Source organism: Impatiens glandulifera, chromosome 4 (assembly GCF_907164915.1).
Source record: "Impatiens glandulifera chromosome 4, dImpGla2.1, whole genome shotgun sequence".
Classification (NCBI taxonomy): domain Eukaryota; kingdom Viridiplantae; phylum Streptophyta; class Magnoliopsida; order Ericales; family Balsaminaceae; genus Impatiens; species Impatiens glandulifera.
Window position 1 is genome coordinate 12,852,741 of NC_061865.1, and position 21,328 is coordinate 12,874,068.

Consider the following 21,328-nt stretch of genomic DNA (forward strand, 5'->3'; position numbering starts at 1 on the left):
AATTAGAATTAATTAATGTATTAATTAATCAAATTAATTAAGGGTTAAAGTCAAATTAAAAAATAAATTATTTGGGATAAATAATAAATGTTGTACCATAATATTTCAAAATAATTTTAGAAAAATTGAAGGACAAAAATAAATAATTTTGGTGAATTGTAGTATCCATTTCATCTAAAAGGGAATTATTTATCTAAATCTTAAAAATATAAAAAAAATAAAAAAAAATTGGTAAAATATTTTCCATATTTATTTTAATATTTTGTGTACTTGAAAATATCACAATTAAGCCAAAAAGGTGAAAGAAAACTCAATTTCAAACAAAACCTTAAAGTTTTAATAAAATAAATAAATCTATAATCGGGAGTAGCCGAAAATAGATGAATTCAATGTAGTAGGAACCGCGTCCAATGGATGGACGCTCAAATCCAATCCAATGCGACAAAGCGCTCCGCGTAGCCCGCTGTAGTAGAAGGAAGTGTGCGTCGTGGAGCATCGAATCAACTAATGGGACGTCAACCCCGTTAGCCAAAAACACCCAAACGCCAACAGCGCTAGATGAAACGTGGACGAAATGCCAAAATAGGTACTATATGATGACGTTTCTAGGTCTGGTCTTCTACTTCAACGCGACGCCACGAAGATAAGGATGAATAGTCGTGTTGATATTCTCTTTTTGGAACTCGACCATGTCGATGGTTTTGACCCGTTAAAAATCCAGAATGATCACCCTACAATGGTGATCATTCTCCACTACGAAAATAGGGATGAATCACCCTACTCTAGTGATTGCCAACCAAGAATAATCAAAAGTCATTAATGGTTTTTGGATGATTCAGGCCATTAGGCTTCCCCAACTGACCTATGATGAGTTTAAATACTCTCTTCAACTCATTCATAAGGTAACCTACCAACATAGAAGTCTCAAATTGAAGAAAATCGAATTCCGCCATTAAAGCTTCAAAGCTTCGGATTTTTCCAATTTTCTATTTAAGGCCTTCAAGCTTAGATCTGTGCATCTAGAAAGGTTCCCTAAGGATCAAGGAGTGTTCTCCAATTATTGGTAAGGTTTCAATCAACCTCTAATTCATATTTACCGTTTGAATTTGAAATTTTTATATTTCAAATTGCATAATTTTGTATGCTTTCTATTTATGATGTTTTATGGTTGAGAATTCATCCCTATATGATTTATAAACTATATGAATATGATAGAATCGATCAATCGATCTAAATAACAAAAACCCAAATTTGAATTTCAAAAATCAAAAAAACGGTTTTGTTGTTCTTGGGTTAATTCAATCGAATCACAATCCAAAAAATTCCTAACATGATTGTAATGATGTTGGGAAACTAACAATAAATACATTTTTTTGATTTTGAAAATTCAACTTATTTAATTTCTTAGGTTTATTGATTATTTTTAACATATCCAGAAAGTTCGTAAATGATCATAAGATCAATATCCAACTATAAAACACTATAAACAGCAATCATACAAGCTTATGCAATTTGAAATATCAAAATTTCAAATTGTAAATATGAATTAGAGGGTGATTGAACCTTACCAAATATTGGAGAACATTCCTTGATCCTTAGGGAAACTTTTAGGATGCTCAGATCCAAACTTTAAGGCTTCAAAGAAAAAATTCAAAAAATTGAATGCTTTAAGCTTTCATGACAAATTTATTTTCATCGATTTGAAGGTGGAGAGTGAATTCTTTGGGTTCAGAATGACTCAGGGGATGTATTTATAGCATTCCTTAGTCGGTGGAGGCTTCAAATGGATTGAATCAACCAAAATCTCTTAATGACGTTTTGGCTGTTCTTGATCCCACTTGAAGATATAAGGATGAACCATCCCTATGGAAGTAGTAGAAATGATCACTGGAGTAGGGTGATCATTTCATCTTTTGAATTAGCTAAAAATATGAATTATCGGGTGAGTTACAAGTTGGAAAATCAAAGACGGATCTTCATCCTTATTCTCGCGGCGTCGCGATTAGGAGGACGATCAAAGGCCAAATAAACGTCATTTTACGCGCGTTTGGCGTTCTTTCAGCAATCCGTCGAGGTGTCGTTTCTCTAGCTTTTTTTATTGGTTTTAGCTGCACTAGATCATAGTCTATTTTTAGTTTTAAGGACTAGTTTGAATTCAAATTTTCTTTTATTTTTGACCTATTTATTTATTTATTTGGATATATTTGGGGTTTTATTTAACTCTTTTGAAATTAATGGTTACACCTTTTATTTTAAATAATTATTTAATTTATTTCGGCCTAACTTTTTAAAATAATATGTGATTAGTGAATTCAAAATTTTATCCCAAACAATTATTTTATTATAGCTTTTATTTTAATTATTGTAAATTTATGAATATAATATTTATTAAAAATAATTATTTTAAATTTTATAAATTGGGAGAGTTGAATTTTAATGTCTATATAATTTAAAATTTTATAATATCTTATATGTGTACTTCTTTCACATTTACGAATATAGAAACTATTTTAGAATATAATGTATTTTACATTATAAGATAAAATGTAAAAAATTGAAAGAAAAATCTGAAGAGAAGGGAGTTCTTACCCACTTTTTTTCATTCATTTTCTCCATCTATCTAACTTTTTCTTTCACTGTCCCATATTATCTCTAAGCAGTTAAAATAAATTAAAAATTAATTTAAAAATTATACATTATATATTAAATCAAATTAAATATATTACAATAGAAATCAAGGTTATTAATATTTAAAATAAATCATTCAAAAACTATATTTTAAACTTATTAAATTCATAAATTATTTATTTTTATAAATATAATATATATTTATACATAATTAAATAAAAGTTAACTTAAATATTTGTATTAAAATAAAATACACTAAAACAAAAAATATTATATTAAATATTAAATTAAAATATATTAAATACTAATTAAAATAGAATGTATTACAAAATAAATCTAAGCGTGTCATTAAGTTTATTAAAATAAATATATATTTTATCAAAACAATACATTATATATTTAAATAAAATATATTGTATAAAAATTAAAATAAAATAAATTAAATTAACTTATTAAAATAAAAAATATATTTTATTTGACTTTTTTTTATTTAATAAGTTTTCCCTACATTCTATTATAATTTTATTGAAAATTTTTTAATTTAATTTATAATATTTAAGTTAATTTTTTATTTTAATTATATATATTATATTTAAAAATTAAATAAATTATAAATTTTATAAATTTTACCATAAATACTATTATCTATTTTGAATATAAAATCATTTTGATTTATATCATATAATATTTTATTTTAATTTTATTTAATGTCTTTTATTTTAATATATAGTATTTTAATTAATTTTTAATTTAGTAGTTTGGGAGGGAGAGAGGAATAGGTGGGCTAAATCCAAAGAGAATCATCCATCTAAATAATGTGAGTACACTCCTCTAATAATGTGAGTACACTCTTAGGACAAAAGAGTAGGTTAATCCATTCAAAAAAGGTGTGTGGTTCGGAAGAGCCATTATCAATGGCCATGGCCCATGGTCCTCTACACCAACATGTTGTGATATCAATCTCCTACAAATTAATTATAAATATTCAAAGCATGTTAGATAACTAAACATTTGGTATATTTACAAAATTCAATAAATATATATATATATATATATATATATATATATATATAAATGATAAATAAATAATACAAAATAACACTCCTTACCAATAAACAATTTACAAAAACTAAAATTTTTATCGTAGAAAATTCATTGATCATATAATTTTGTTGAGAGACACTCAAATATGAGTTAATTTGAGTGGTTAAACAATAAATGTTAAAGTATAAAAAATTGAACAAACTAGTAAAATCAAAATTTTTGAATGAAAGTTAAAATTATTATTAATCAAGAGTTGATAAAAAAACGTTCGAAAAAGACAAACTAAATGATAATTGATCATATACATATATAGTTGACAGAGTAAAACACTCGCCCAAATAAAAATAACCGGAGGATAACTGTAAACAAAATTCACACGAGATTCAATAGTTTTGACTTATTACTACTAAGAATTGACGGACAACAAGGAAACGGGACAAAGACAACACAAACCAGCGATAAAGTTATGGTTGTTAAAACGAAATACATTGTCCTTTGAATTTATCCAATCCCTCCAAATTGGACGAATAAAATTCATTCTAGTATGTATTTTTCCATTAACTTTTACATGCTGACCTTTATTCGTTTACTCTTTTCTATTTTTTTTTTTGTTTCTCATCTTTTTATACATATAACTTTTCATAAGTTTCATTAAAAATACAACTTTAAATTAAATCATGATTTTTTTTATTTGAGTGGATATATATAAATTGTGTTTGTTGTATATAATTTTATATATTTTGAATATTTTACATGTTAGTTTGAATAATATGATATTTAAAAATAACTAAAAGTGTTGTTTTTGTTTTAAAAAGTTATATTCTTATTTAAAATTTAAAATAATTTAACTTGATTTAAATTAGGCTTGTTTTATTTAAAGTAAGACCAACTTTTTTTTTATATTATTATCATAACGAACATTTTTCTATAAATAAATATTATTATTTTTCTTATGTCTGGTCACTTAACAAAATATATAGTTATATAAATTAATAATTATTCAAATTAACTTTATTAAAAAAACACTATAATCCCGGGAATCTTGCAATAGGCATTGCGTGCATGGTTAGCGCACCTGCGCATGCGGACCTGGATTGGCTCGAGTTTTTGATGATTTCAATATTGATTTGCGTTTTCAAACATCTTTTTTTAAATAAAATATATTTTTTAAAAGATTTTAATAGTACATGACAGTTTTAAAATCAATTAGGTAAAAATAATTAATTTTAATATGAATTTGCTATAAACAAATAACGATTTGATTTTTTTTTCATGAAATTCGATTTAAATTAACTAAACATAATTAATTTAAGAAAATATTATTTATTTGAAAATAGAGTCGCAAATTGATTTTAGAAAAATCAATAAAAATGTATACGTGTAGAAATGTATTTTGCCCTAGAGTTTCGTTTGGTACGAAGTTTTGTGATACACGGGAAATGGCGTTCGCGCTATGTCCTCCATACCCGTTTTAAAACGGTCTCTATCTATAAATTTGGCTTTTTGAAAATCGGTTGTATAACGTTTTGAGTTTTAACTAGTTATTCTTCCGGTCCTAGTCATGTTTTTAGATTTTAGCGTTATTTAAAATATTGAAACAACAATATTTAAATGCTGATACATGTTGCAGATGATAACTAGGGTGGAAATACCTAAAAAATATCAATCATTTTTAAAGTCATTAGGGTTTAGAAATAAACATCAAACGAGCATTTGTTGAAAGATTTTTGTGGAAATATCCCAAAAATATTAAAAATGAATTTTCTAATTTTTCAAGATTTTTAGAAAATGATTTGGTTTCTCAAAATTATAAAAATAATTTTAGACTATGAAAATTGGAACCGAAGTCCTAAGGCTAAGGTTCATTTTTGTGGGTCGGGATTAAATAATTAGAAAGAGATTAAATAGATGAGACAGAATAAATAAAATAATTAGAAAGATTTAATAAATGAAAGAAAATAAATAAAATAATTAAAAAAATATGAAAAAAATAAAAATAAATGAATATAAAATATTTGTAAGTAATGCGATAAAAAAAATAAAAAATTTTGAAATTATAAATTTAATTATTAGGAAAGAGGTAGTGAGAATATTTAGTTTAAGCATGCTAGCTTATAATTTTCTTTACTGAGTTTATAATAAAATAATTAAGAAAACTGAAATTGAATCAATTTAGGTAAAATCAATAATTACAAAATTATATTAATAAAAAAATATTAAATAACAAAAATAAATTAAAAAATGAGTATTGATAGAAGAGCCACGATGTAGGTAGCAACTCCTTTCATATCTAAAAAGTTAGTGAATTTTTTTATTTATGAAAACCATGTTTAGTACATAGCTCTCCTTATCATTATTCTTTAAAAAAAAATCATATAATTGATTTCCTTTGATAGGCGACACTAATAGGTTTCAAGGCTGGAGCTGCCATGATTGTTACCCTTCAACAGCTTTTAAGGTTTGGTATTTGTCCATTTCACTAACCAAATACAAATTGTCCCTCCTCTGTTTTTTTTTTCTTTTAGAATGCTGAGTTCCGCTGCTCCTATGGAGTGCGACTAATCCCCGCGGGTTAAGTACATAGCCCGCTAACATACTTAACCAATTAACCAGGCGCAGAACTTGCCGCCTGACGGGCTCGAACCCATGATCTCACGGAGGCCTGGGGGATATCCACCTCTTATTGCCACTAGGCTAGAAGAGGGGATGTCCTCTGTTTTTCACCACACTAAAGAGGTAAATCAAACTATATTATAATATCTTAAATTAACTAGTTTTTTTTTACATGTCTTATGGGTTTAAGTTTCTTAGCCTTTTACTAATTACTAGGAAAATTATAAGTCTTAACCATTAATCCCTTCCTAATTAGAGATCTCGGTCATTTATAATTTTACAGAGCATTAAGAAACCAAAACTATTTTGAGCATTAACATCTGTTATTCTGTCAACTCTTTTGGTCCTCATCTTCAAATCCCACTTAAAGGATGACATCTCTATAGTAAGAACAATTAACTGATTAATTTAAATTTTAGTACTACAAAAAAAACTATTAGAGATGCCAAGAATAATGACTTTTTAATTTGTCTAAAAACAAATTCTAAAGAGAAAAATAAATAGAATTGGTAGAAATTCTCTCTTATATAAAATATAAGTTCTCCTATCTTTTTCACTCTTTTAACTTTTTTTATATAAAAATATACATTACATTTACAAGATAATGGCATTTTTTCTTCTAGATTTTGCACAAATTCTGATATTATTTATTAAGGCACATCATATTTAATTTTGTTATTTGTAATATTAAATAAATATTATTTTATTTTTCAACCTTTAAAAATTATTTAATAAAATATTTATTTTAAATTATATAATTACTTTTCAAAATTAATATTAATTATTAAAATAAAAATATGTACCCACTATTTAAAACATGTCAAAAAATTATGTATCAATTATTTTGTATTGATATTTTAAAATTATGAATTATTACTATAAATAGATAAAATATAAATAAATAGATAAAATATAATAAATATTTGTAATATATATAATAAATAGATCTTTGGGCTTTCATTACCGCAACGAAAATGTCTCTTCTCTTTATTTTTCGAGCCTATAGTGAGTTGGAGACAAGGAGTATTCCCACTAAAAAAAATGTTTCATCCAAAAAGGAAGTGCATTTCTAATGGTTTCATCCTTTACGATAAAGAATTCCTTTATTTGAAGGGTGAATGCGAGATAATTATACAAGTCACTGAGTTCGTGAAATTCCGTTGGCAGAGGCAGAGGCAGAGACCCCCTTTCCAATAACAGGGCCAAGCCGGTCAATGTATAGGGCCACTAAGGGAGTCTTAACTCAAATTCTTAAACTAAAGATGCTACTTATGACCTTATCTTCTACTGTAGGGGTGAGCGCTGGTACATAATATCATCCTTAAACTTGATGCGGACAAACCTGACCCTCTTTTCAACAAGGAATAGAGGCTTTACAAATAAAACCTGAGTTTGAAAGTATTATATTTTTATTACTTTATTTTAATTTATAGTCTTAAATATATAATAAAATTTAAAATAACTAATATATTTAATTTTATATTTTTTGTAATTATAGAAAATTAGAAATAATCAATTATTATATTTACAATGATTAATTATTCATATAAATATGTATAAAAATAAATTCATAAAAATTGAAACTGATAAATAAATTAAAAATATGGAAAAAAATTTAAAATTGAAAATAAAAAATTAATAATTAAGAAAACTGAAATTGAATCAAATCATAAAAAATAATTAAATTAATAAAAATGAAGTTAAATGACTGAAATTAATATGGGTTTGAATGAATATCGAATGCAAATTCAGAGATCAATTTGTATTTTGGCCTAATGAGGCCTATATATATATATATATATATATATATATATATATATATATATATATATATATATATATATATATATATATATATATATATATATATATATATATATATATATATATATATATATATATACGTAATTAGGCTTGAAAGTAGATAGACACTAAATTGATTTAGAGAAGGAAAAGATGACGTCTAAAGTTGTTCTAATTGATCGTCCAATTGCAAACTTTCATGCATCAGTTTGGGGAGATTATTTTCTTAAATATGCTTCAACAATATCGGTAACAAACAATTTCATTTATCTTCTATCAATTGCTTTCTTTTATCTATGAGGGCAGGTCACAATTTGGGTTTTTATTAGGATTTAATAAATAAATAAATAATAATTGTTCGATAAAAAATAGGTTATTTTAAAATTTTGAGTGATGAAATTAGTAATTTGATAATTCAAACGATGAGTAATTTATTGGTTAGAACAGAGTAATAAGATTGGAATAAAACTTATAAAAAATTGGGTAAAATCCATAAAATAAACAAAAATAATCCGAGATTAACTAGCTCTAACTAATTATTATATCTCAGATTTTCTTTTATAAAAGACACATTTAAATTAAAGAATGATGTAAATAAGAGTTTTGGTCAGTTTAGTTAATTTATTTGGGTTAAATACTATTTAATATTATAAAAATACATTATTTAAAAATATTTATTTTGAAATAAATTCATACTAAATAAATATTTAAGAATTATTTAAATGATCTAGAGACCTTATACTTATCCATTAATTAATCAATTTATTAATTAAAATATATTTTATATTTTGTTTTCTAAATATTAATACTATTTAAATATTTTCACCCAATAATCCAACTTTTTATAGTATATATAAGATAAAATTATTTAAATAATTCAAATACAAACAATGCCGCACATGAAAATAAATAATGTCTAAGAATACTATAAGATTTGTCTAAAGATGAATTGCAGTATCACCAAACTAGATTTTATGAAAAAAAAGTATCACCTACATTGAAATTCAACTATTTTAAATTTAATATATATATATATATATATATATGCATATTTTCAAATGGATTCATAAGAAATAAACAAGGAACATAATTTTCCTTTCTCTTGCAAAATATTTTATTGTGTAGGAAATGAAACCGTGGTTGGAATGGAGCACACGATTCATCGTGACCTTAGAGAAAAATTAAAGAAAAAGTTTATATTCTCAAATGGTGTGACGAATTCAGATAAGTTAAACTTAATTGATGCTATCCAACGGTTAGGAATAGGATACCAATTTGAAAACGAGATCAAAGATGTAATTCAATACTTGGATTTGATTTCATGTCGTGATTATGTAGACAGTGATCTCCATACATGTTCTCTACGTTTTCGGTTACTTAGAGAACATGGATATAAAATTTCAGGTGATTTTTGCTTTCAACATTTTTCTTATTTATTCTTTCTATATAAAAGTTTAGTGTTTATTTTCATCTGATTAATTTTATCATAGAGGATATATTCAAGAAATTCATTAATCACAAAGGTGAATTCAATACCACCATAACAAGTGATATAAAGGGGATGTTAAGCTTGTATGAGGCGACACATTTCAGACTACGAGGTGAAGACTTGTTGGAGAAAGCCCTAATCTTTACCACAAGTCAATTTGAGGCTATGTTGCATAATGATCTCATAACCAAATCATGTCTTGTTGAACAAGTAAAACATGCTCTCAACCAGTCATTCCATAAGGGATTGATAAGGATAGAGGCGAGGAAATACATTTCCTTATACGAAAATGATGAAATGCATGATAAGACACTGTTAAAGTTTGCAAAACTCGATTTCAACATCTTGCAGAAATTGCACCAAAGAGAGCTTGGTGAACTCACTAGGTTCGAATACATGATACTTGTGTCATTATTAACAAATATAATAAATGTGCTCTTAACTAATTAACTTTTATTTTGTAGATGGTGGAAAGATTTAGACTTAACAAATAAATTCCCCTTCGCAAGGGACAGATTGGTGGAATGTTACTTATGGAGTATCGGAATTTATTTTGAGCCTCAATATGCATATGGAAGGACAATAATAACTATGGTAATTACCCTTTTATCTGTTATGGATGATATATATGATGCTTATGGTACTTGGGAAGAACTCGTGCTCTTCACCAACACAATGAATAGGTATATATTATTCAGCATCATTACATGAAATATTAGATGACATTTGTTTATAATGAGCTAACACATCTTTTCAGTTGGGAGAGAAATGAATTCGATGGATTGTCAAATTACTTATATCAATTACCGGAATACATGAAATATTTTTACCAAATACTTGATGATTTTTATAAATGGTTGGAGAAGGAGAGTGTCCATCGAGGTATCTTGCATGGCGTCAAACATATCAAACACTCGGTAATCTTTATTGAGTTATTAATAAAATGAACTGAAGTTTATCATTTGATGTAATTGAAACAAGTATTCTTGGGAAGTTCTCTCATCACACTACTTTTATTTTCACAAAAAAAGATATTAATATGTTAAAGAGTATTGGCTAGCATGCTTAATGTTTTTTTATGGGTAGGGATGGCCGGATGGGTGAAAAAAAGTTGTGTATTTATGATTTGATTTAATGGGTATGTTTTTATCAATATTGGTGTGTATAATGTCAAACAACCCTTTAACAGAAATACTAATACTACAACTTATAATGAATTCTTTATTATGTGCTCCACACTAAACATAATTGAATCAAATAATTTCTTTGGTACAATTTCTGCAAGTGTTGAAATCGAGTTTTGCAAACTTTAACAGTATCTTATATATCATTCATTTCATCATTTCCATATAAGGAAATGTATTTTCCTTGTTTATTTCTTATATTATTGTAAAAACAATTTGTATGAATGATAATGGATAGACTCTCTATATATAACAGATAAAGGTTTTGGCCAACGGCTATATGGACGAAGCAACATGGCTTCACAAAAGTTATATTCCCACCCTAGAGGAATATATGAATGTGGCAAAGATAACTTCTGCTGTCAAAGTTATGTCCATCGCTTTCTTGTTAGGAATGCACTCTAATTTAGCTACCAAAGAAGGTTTTGAATGGATGCTTAGTGACCCACTCATCATCCAAGCTACAAGTGTCATTGTTAGACTAGTTGATGATGTTGCTGGTTTCAAGGTAGACAACAATATATATTATAGATATTAGGATTTAAGTTTGGAAATAATTATTATATCAATAGTTGAATTGTTTTTCATTTTAGAAAATAAGTTTAACTTATATTTGCTAAATGTTTACAGTTTGAACAACAAAGAGAGCATGTTGCATCTGCAGTAGAGTGCTATATGAACCAACACGACGTGTTGGAGGAGCTGGCGACAATTAATCTGCGGAAACAAATAACTGATGCTTGGAAAGATATCAACTTTGAGTGTATTCGTCCAACAAAGGTCCCAATGAATATACTTAGTCGGGTGATGAATATGGCTCGTTACATGGACATGATGTATAAGGAAGAAGATGGATACACAAATTCTAAAACCAAAGCTAAAGATTACATCACTTCTATTCTTGTTAGCGAGGTTGATGTGTAATTTATTTTGCACACATATTGCTTTTGTAATATCAAATGCTAAAAAATGAATGGTCACAAATTCCTTTCCAATAATGTGGCACATTTGTTATGAATAATAACAGTATTAATGAACATTTATGTGGATTTATACTTTTATAGTCTTATATTTTGTTGTTAAAATAATTTATATTTCATTTTCATACACCATCATAAAATAATATCATCTCAACACATTATTAAACATCATATATATAAGATTTTTCTTAGTTTGGTAGAGCTAACTTCAAAGCTACAACTATTCAAACTGGAAAATCGACTAAACTAGTCAACCTTTTACCCATCCAAATTGAATTGTCGTTTAACCGCCAATTTAAAAATCTTGAAACACCGATGCAAATGGATTGGATGAATATTTTTAAACAACTAAATTGAAGCACTTAATTACACCCCAAGTTCTATATATGCGCTCTCATTTATTTATGATTATTTATTTTGACCATAATTGTAACCAATGAAGGAAAAGAAACTCTCACAAAAAATTGTTCTCTCACAAAAATCTGTTATAATTCTTTGCAAGGATAAAACTATTTTCCTTATTCCTAAGTAAACATTAATGCCACATAAGTCAAGGTAAACATAAATATAATTACCAAAGTCAAATTTAAGTTATGACTATATTTTCATAATTAATAATAATGCATGAAACATGTAAAATAAAATATAATAACAAATACAATTCCATAAAATATTAAAATCCCCACATGAAGAGGGTTAGAGGTCAATTTCGAGTTCCAATGTTGAAGCAGAGCAAATAAATTCTTTAAATCAATAATCTTAATACTAAATGTCAATAAATTAAGATAAATTTTAGTTGCAGAAATATACCTGAATCTTTAATGAATAACGGTTCATTAAATTATTTTTCGTAATTTTTCGAAGATTCTTTCGATTTTGAATTTCCTAATTCTAGATCTAGATCGAAATGACTAATGTGAGCGAGATTAAGTCTTTCAATCCACGCTATTTATATAGCTTGGGGACCTAGCCTAGGGGCGGACCCAGGAATTAACACTGGGTGGGCTTAAATTTAGTCAAGTACATTATATTATATAATATTTAAATAAGTTGAGTTATACCGGATTTTAAAAACATATAATTCATTTATAATAAAATATAAATTTAATTCAATATAGAGTGTCAAACAATCGACTAAAAAATCACCCTCCCATTTTATTGCGAAATTTTGTTTTCACCTCTTTCATTGCTGAAAATATTTGCTCTATTATAGCGGTAAAATGTAATGTTAAAACTAAGTAAACATTTTATCGAACAATTAGAGTTCAATTATAAAAAAAATAGATGAAAAAAAAGTGTGTCTAACATGATAAATTTTCAAAGTTATAATATTCAATCAAACATAATAAAATCAATTATAAATATCATATACATGATTAAGTTAACAAATATATCATTTATATATATGATTAAGTTAACAAATACATCATTTAAGAGATAGAAATTAGGGAAGAAAATTAGAAAAAATAATTTAAAGAAGATTAAATTCTACCTCTTTTGAGAAATAGAAAATAAATATTAAAATTTAAATGAAAATAATTAGATAATAGAAAAGTACGAGAATATAAATTAGTGAAATAAACATGAAATTGTGAGAAGGAAATAATTGTTAAAAATATTTTAGAATTATATATATATAGTTGCATTTGAAAGGAAAAGAAAATTAGAAAGAAAAGTGAAGCTAATGCCTAGGAATAATTTTTAATTATATATATACTTGCATTTGAAAGAAAAATAAAATTGAAAAGGATATATATATACATTTGCATTCAAAAGAAAAAAAAATTGAAAACAAAAGTGAAGATAATGACTAGAAATTTCTAAATATATATATACTTGCATTTGAAAGGAAAAGAAAACTGAAAAGAATATATTAAAAAAAGAAAATTAAGGGTGGGTACATCAGTCCCTGCCTAGCCCTAATATGCCAATTATTTTTCGATCAATCAACAAAATAGTAAATGATATTTATATTTTTACACAAATATGTCCTCATATTTATTATAAATGTCTAAAAATCTCATTACATTTATACTTTAATAGATCACTTTGATTGAACTTTAATATTTATCGACATATTTATTATAAATGTCTAAATAATCTCATTACATTTATACTTTAATAGATCACTTTGATTGAACTTTAATATTTATTACGATAATAACTAATATATAATTATTAAATAATATATGTACTCAAATATTATAAATAATTCTAACACAGGTTACCAGCAACCTCTACTATTTCTTAGAATCGGGCATAGTGTCTCCATTTTAGTATTTTGAAATTGTTTTTCTTTCTTTATCTACACTTTTTAATAATTTTATCAATTATATCCGTGATTCTTTCTTTTTCATAATGAATTCTTAATAATTTAATTTGTAAATGTTAAAATTGTTGGGTCCAGCTCATATATATATATAGAGAGAAATCATAATCCTATAATATATATAGAGAAATCATAATCTTATAATTGTTATCAACTCATTTGGTTGGATTGATCAAATTTTTGTGTGCCAAATGAAGGAGAAAAGTTCAATTGGGGATGATTAAGCTAACAACGACATTTTTTTCGGTGTGGAAATTCAAAATGCTTGATACCTTGATGTGTAGAGTTTATTTAGGCCTCTACAAGCAATGAAAAAGACATACACGATGAGTGATGACTATTAGAAAATATTGAATTCTCATGCATCATCATTGAATAATAACGTTTTGAAGATGATTTGGATAGGAAAAAATGTCTCCTACAAGAATTTGAGAGTCTTTGATAGTAGTGTGTTCGTTCATATCCCAAAAAGATGAAAGATTAAAGTTTGACAATAAAGAAAAATGATTTGTCTTCATGGGGTATGGTCACAAAGAGTTTGGGTACAAGTTATGGGATTCGATGATGAAAAAGATTGTGATAAGTAGAGATGTTGTATTTCTAAAAGACCATTACAGGTGATAATGACAAGGTTGAAAAAACTAGTTCCTCTACTGAAATCCCGTAAGTTTAGGTGAAACTAGGGACGAATCTATGTAGGGACTCAGCCCACCCCGAAATATTTTTTATTTATTTTTTTTTTACGGTAGAAATATGATATTACCCTTAATTTCTTAAAAAAAATTAATATAATTCATTGTTTTTTTTATCTAACTATTAAAAAAATGGTAAAACTTTACTTTTATATACTTGTTTTTTTCAAAAAAAATTCGTTATTATTTTAAGCCCAACCTAATTTTTTTTTCAAGTCCACCCCAATTCGAAATTCTGGGTTCGTCCCTGGGTGCAACTCCACTTGACATGAATTTTAATAATGAGTGAGACACTAATTAAGGATATGGTAATGGTGTTAACGACGACAAGGCAACTAAACACATTGAGGAAGAAATACATCGATGATAGTTGAACAACCTTTGAAATATCTAAAATGGAGCACCAATCTTTTATTAGATATCCTTTAAATGAGTATTTATTACTCAAGGATAGAAGAGAACTAGAAACTTACTCAGAAGCTACAGATTAAATTGTCTCCCGAAAGTAAAAGTTCACTTATCACATTATTTGGAAGAGCAAGGATTGTAATTGAAAATGTTTCTCATATGCATGAGGCAAGGGTATCCCTCATTGGTGTTTTTTTTCCAAGTTGAACAAAATTTACCTTATCCGAAGATTATAGACCTGAAATTAGAAACAAAGATGAATCAATAGATATAGGTTGGTTGATGAAATGCGATGCAAAAACCTCGGTGGAGCTTATGAATACTTGTAAGCGTGCAAAAATGAGTTTATAGTTATCATTTTCTTTTATCTTCTATTATATGATGTTAGTTATAGATAATTGAGATTCATCTCTACATTGTGTTGTTGAATAACTATAGTTTGGTTTCAAAATGTAATATATATAGACTTTTTTGGCATAAGGTGAAATTGGGGTGGGATTGATTCTTATGCATACATATTATTTTAATTGTATGATACTACTTTGGGCATAAATCCAATAAAGGTTATATATAAATTTATATATAATTTTTTCTAATGCTCTAAATTATTTGTTCATGTTAGTAAGAAATAAAACTTATCTTAGATCTAGCATGAGTAGTGAAATTGCCAACCTAATCCAATCTTTACTCAAATCCACTCTATTACTAATATGACTATATGCATTCATGGGAAAATGCATGCTTACAAATTAATAATCAAATAATTACATTTAATAGAATATTTCCTCATTTGTTTTTAATTATTAATCAAATAATTTTTAGTTGGCTCTTGTAGAACCAAAAAATGAATAGCAACTCAATTGTTTCTTTTACCATCTATTTGTTACTATTTTTTCCTATAAGATAATTGGGAAATTATAATTCCCTTTACCATTGTTGCAATTCTAAGAAATGTAGAATCATACCTATTGCAATAAATAATGGCATTAATCACATAGATTAAGACCAAAATATTCTTGGAAAATAGATGTTAAAGGTCAAAGTTGTCACATTTTGTATCCTTAAATCATTAATTTCTTATCCATTTTGAATTCTATTTTAAATTTCGATGAATTATCACATAAAAGTTTCAAAACTTGTCAATTTTAGTTCTTTTAAATCTCAATGAGAAAACCTTTGAATCCACTTCCTTTGTGATATGTTGGAATGACTCGTCTAAATTTTAAAACTTGCTTTATTTTGGGTGATATTAACATCATTTTATTCAAGCTCAAGATCTAGAAAAATAATTGTCACCCATCTTACCTTCAACTTTGCACACTCAAGCATCTTAAACCGCACAATTCTCCTTAAACAAATTGCAAGACTACTAATTTTGAATAATGTCAAAACAATAGTAATTCAAGATTATCTTTTCAACATTTTCTAACTATCTTCAATTCTTTTCACCATGCTTCATAGTTCTTCGTAAGCAATCGTGAATGTTCTTCCATTTGAATTGATCGAGCCTCTCATCTAGCCTTTTTTTATGACTAGAAATTACATTCAAGGTCTAATTCATCTTCTCGTATTAGATGACAATTCAATGTTCTCATTCACATTCGAATTGATGAGCCTCTCATCTAGCCCATTCAACTTAACTATAATCCATGACAATAAAAGATAGAACAAAAGAAGTACCCAAATCACCAATTTTGAATTGATCGAGCCTCTCATCTAGCCCATTTTTATGACTAGAAATCTCACTCAAAGTCTTATTCATCCTCTAACATTAGAAGATAATATAATTATTTTTCTTGATTTTTTTGAGAGTTGATTTCAAGATATCTCCACCTAAACTTATAAGTTTCTTTCATTAGTCTAACTCTTCTTGGTCTTTCATTCGTATTGTGTGTTAACTAGCAATATAGTAATACTTAATCACTTGCCAACTCAATGCAATCTTGCAATTTAGCCCGAAGGATTGCCTTATCAACATGTCGACAATGTTATGATTAGTAAACACATTTTGATAACACTTGTTGTGTACCATTTTTCCCTCCATTCATGGCTAATGATACCTCTTACCAATGTCATCCTCCTCCCCATCATTAGAAGAAATCTCAATAGTCTCATTATTACATATCTCCACATAGAGTTGTGATTCCTCTTAATCACTACTTGTGTCTCCATGTGCTCTAGTTTTGTCAAACTTCACATCTCAATTTAGCATAACCTTATCTCTACATTTTTCTAGCCAAACTCTATAACCTTTGACATTATTGGAAATCCAATAAGATAATTTTGTTTACCTTTGGTTTCGGTTTCCCTTCATTCACATTCACATATGCAACACAATCATAGAATTTTGAATAAGCATATGAATTAAATGAACCATTCTATACCTCAATTGGTGTCTTCAAACAAAGAGAAATTGATGAACTTCTATTGATCTAGTAGTTAACTTTGGAAATTTATTCCCTACCATTTTGTAGAGGCGTTTACTTAACCAAGAAGTGTTTTACAATTTCGGCAGCTTTGCCTAATTCTTTGAACTCCAAATTTATGTACTCATAATCATTGCAAGTACTCGTCTTCTTATTTGTCTTATATACTTGATTCTCCTCCAAAATCTTCTAATATTTGAACTTTTGAATTTGCTCCACTCGTGTGCTTCATTGCCCATGACCTCCTCAAAAGCTCATTAATGAATAAAATAAAATACCTTACATTAAAATGAGTTAAATTTCTTGCACCAAGAACTCCTTTCTTACTCAAATCTTGCAAGTCTTTGAGGACAAACCTCAAATGTAAAAACCTTGATGTATATTTATTGATCTCGGAGATAATAGTTAAACATACTTGTGAGTTACCTTGTAGTGAATACACATTGTTTTCTTTACTGCTTCCATAACAACTAAAGTAATTGTGCTCACTAGCAATGAACCATTTCTTGCCTTCTAAACCCAACATTTTCTAGTATGCTTCTTTAGTTGTAGGAAATTTCTTCTAAAGTATCCTTCATCTTAACATCGGAATCACTTCACATTTTCTGTAGTTTTCAACATAGACTTAGATTTCTTACTACATTTTCTTCATTCTCATGATGTTGTTTACCTCTTACAGATATGTCTTCCTCATTTTCTTCTTGTCTACAATTCACTATTTTTCCTGGGACATCAAGTACCTCGTACTTCTTCCACCTTAAACTTGGCAGACAATCATACCAACAAGAACTATAACTTTGACATTTTCGGAAACCTCCATAAAATTTGTCAAGAAACCTTCAATGATCCTTCAAGCTCTTCAACTTCCTCTCCTCTCGAAAAACCTTGTTCTGATATCACTTGTTGGGATATCGGGAGATGAAGTATCCTTTAATGCAAAATAACAACAACAATGAACAATTGTGGAAATGGAATATAACCACTTAAGAACACAGACACAAGATTTATAGTTGTTCTGCCAAAACAAACCTATATCCACTTTCAAAGCAAAAGAGACTCTCAACTATATTATCAAAAATGTTAGAGGAGTGTTACAATGATTCTCTCACAATTAGAGCTAACACACAACTCACAAGGAGGCGATACACCCAAGGAAAATACTTGGCTTTCTAAAGTGTCCAACTGTACCTTTAAATAAGCCACAATTAGATCAATATCAATATCTTTTCAAACTCTCATAGAGCTTTCAAAATATTCTTACCATATTTTCCTAATTGTATTTTCATAACAAAATATCAAATTTCTTTTTGTCTTAATCTTATTTCCTAATATCAAGATTATACTTAACCAAAATGTATAGTTTTCTTTGGTTGAATATAATCTTTCTTTATATCAAGATTGTGTACCATAAAAATACCATATTCTCAACACTAGTATTTGTATACATAATGAGCGGAGATATCATAATAAAAATATATATGCAAGCTGATTAAAGTGCATGTCTTGTCACGCTAGAAGGTAGTAGGTTTTGGCCTCTCTACATTTGAGAGAGACCATTTACATTGTGATAGTGTTAGTTCGACATTGTCCAAATTCTTTTCAACCTTAGTGGGTAATTCTAGATCGAATTATAAGAGGAAGGAATGCTGGCAAGAAAGCACCCAATACATTCATATGTAATTGGAACGAATAATTAATCTACGGATAAACTGAATGACTAGGGTAGCACCTTGTGAGAGAGAGGGATTTGGTTAAGTTTCTCATTCAGATTGCAACTAATATCGGGTTAAGAACATAATTTGCAAACACATTCAACCAATTTAACAAGGAGGATAGAACTTGTCGCGGAACGGGCTCTCGAACCCAATACTTCATGGATGCTAGGGATATCTACATCTTATCTTCAGATGTTCATAAGCCTAATTATTCTATTAAGAACTTGCACTATAAAGAGTTGATGAAGAGAAAGGGTTTATAAAATTTCTAAAGCTTTGGGCATATTGTTGTGTTGAAGATGACGTTTAATGGAGAATCGTTAAGTTTATCGAGAGAGAGAAACAATTGCTGAAGGTAAATATTTAATTAACCACTCTTCCTCTTTTCGAATTAATATTTATAAATTCTTTCTAAATTTATTAAATTGATTTTATTTTTAAAGATTTTTAAGGGAGAATGCTTGATGATTCAAATTGGAAAAAAATGACTAATTGAATTGATAATTCACTTTGAATGATACCAATGCTAGACTATTTTGAATGATCACATGCTTTCATATCTTGGTGAATAGTTGAAAATGATATCATGAAAACATGTTTTAAAGGCTTGAATTTGTTGAATGTGAATGGGATGCTTTAAATGATATTCATGTTTGCCTCAGTTTGACTGGAATGATGAAGATGAATAAGAACATGATAAGTATTTTGAGTGATATATGTGATGAAGGATTGTTTGTGTTTTCAATTGAGGATCTATATTCAATATTCTTGACAATATATTAAAACATTAACTTAAACAATATAAAATAATAAATTATTTAAAATGGTGAGTCTTTTAATAATTTTCTTCGATATTATTATTTTTTATTATTTTTCTTATTTATTTTAAATTTTTTTAATTATTTTATATTAATTTCAATTATTATTAATACATTAAATAATAAATATATAATAATAATTTTAAATTTAATAATATAATAATATATATTTATAATTTCTACTCACTTTTACCTTTCTATGAAATTATAATATAATAATATATTTATAAATATGTCAACTACAAATCCATTAAATTTACTAGGATCTCTATTTTTTTTTACCAAAGTTATTCAACATTCTTAAACTACCCCACCTTTCTAAATTTATTTAGATTCTCATTTAATTAATAAATTATTTAATTTTATAAATGTAATATATATAATTAGAATTAAATATACTAAATTAAAATAAAAAATAAAATATTAAATTAAATAATATAAATTAAAATAAAAAAATAATATAAAAAAATAAATTATATGAATAAAAATGTGACTCATAATAATTCTTTCACCTATAATTTTTATTAATTTACTTACTTATTTTTAAAATATTTTATAATTTAAATTATTATTAATACATTAAATAATAAATATATGATAATAATTTAAATTTAATTATATAATAATATATATTTATAATTATAATAAATAATATATTTTTAAAGTGTTAAATTAATAAATATCATTAAAAAAATATATTAATAAAATAACATTAATTTAAAATAATAAAAAATAAAAAAAATTTCACCGTTAACATATTTAGTTAATTAAATATTAATAACTTAATACTTCCAACATATTAGACTAATTTAAAGTATTTAATATTTTATTCAAATTAAAAATAAATAAATTAATAATTGTTAACAATTTAATTTATACTACATATATAAGTGAATAATCTCCAACCATTATTAAATAATAATATTTAATAATATAAAAATTTATTTATAAGTTTAAATATAAAATCCTATTGAAAATTAAAATTTAAAAAATATTAATATGATTGAGAGAATCGTATATTACTTATTTATAATATATATTTATTAATGAATTATATAACTAATAATATTATATTTGTTTTTGGAAAGCTAATGTCCCTTGAAATATTTACTGGCTCATTTAATCCTATAAATTATAAAAAGTTCATACAAACGTATATGACTATATAATATTACAAATTTGGTGAATTAGTCTCCCAC

The 21,328-nt window shown here is 26.4% G+C and overlaps 1 protein-coding gene across 1 annotated transcript; it reads left to right on the forward strand.

Annotated features, from left to right (window-relative positions):
* Positions 1-410: 410 nt before the first annotated feature.
* LOC124934758 (sesquiterpene synthase 2-like) lies at positions 411-11,703 on the forward strand. Its single transcript, XM_047475265.1, has 11 exons — positions 411-523; positions 610-739; positions 840-902; positions 6,069-6,135; positions 7,453-7,590; positions 9,214-9,492; positions 9,579-9,963; positions 10,042-10,260; positions 10,335-10,494; positions 11,018-11,269; positions 11,392-11,703. Exons 1-11 carry the CDS (start codon positions 411-413, stop codon positions 11,683-11,685), a joined length of 2,100 nt encoding a protein of 699 aa, XP_047331221.1. The 3' UTR covers positions 11,686-11,703.
* The last annotated feature ends 9,625 nt before the right edge of the window (positions 11,704-21,328 follow it).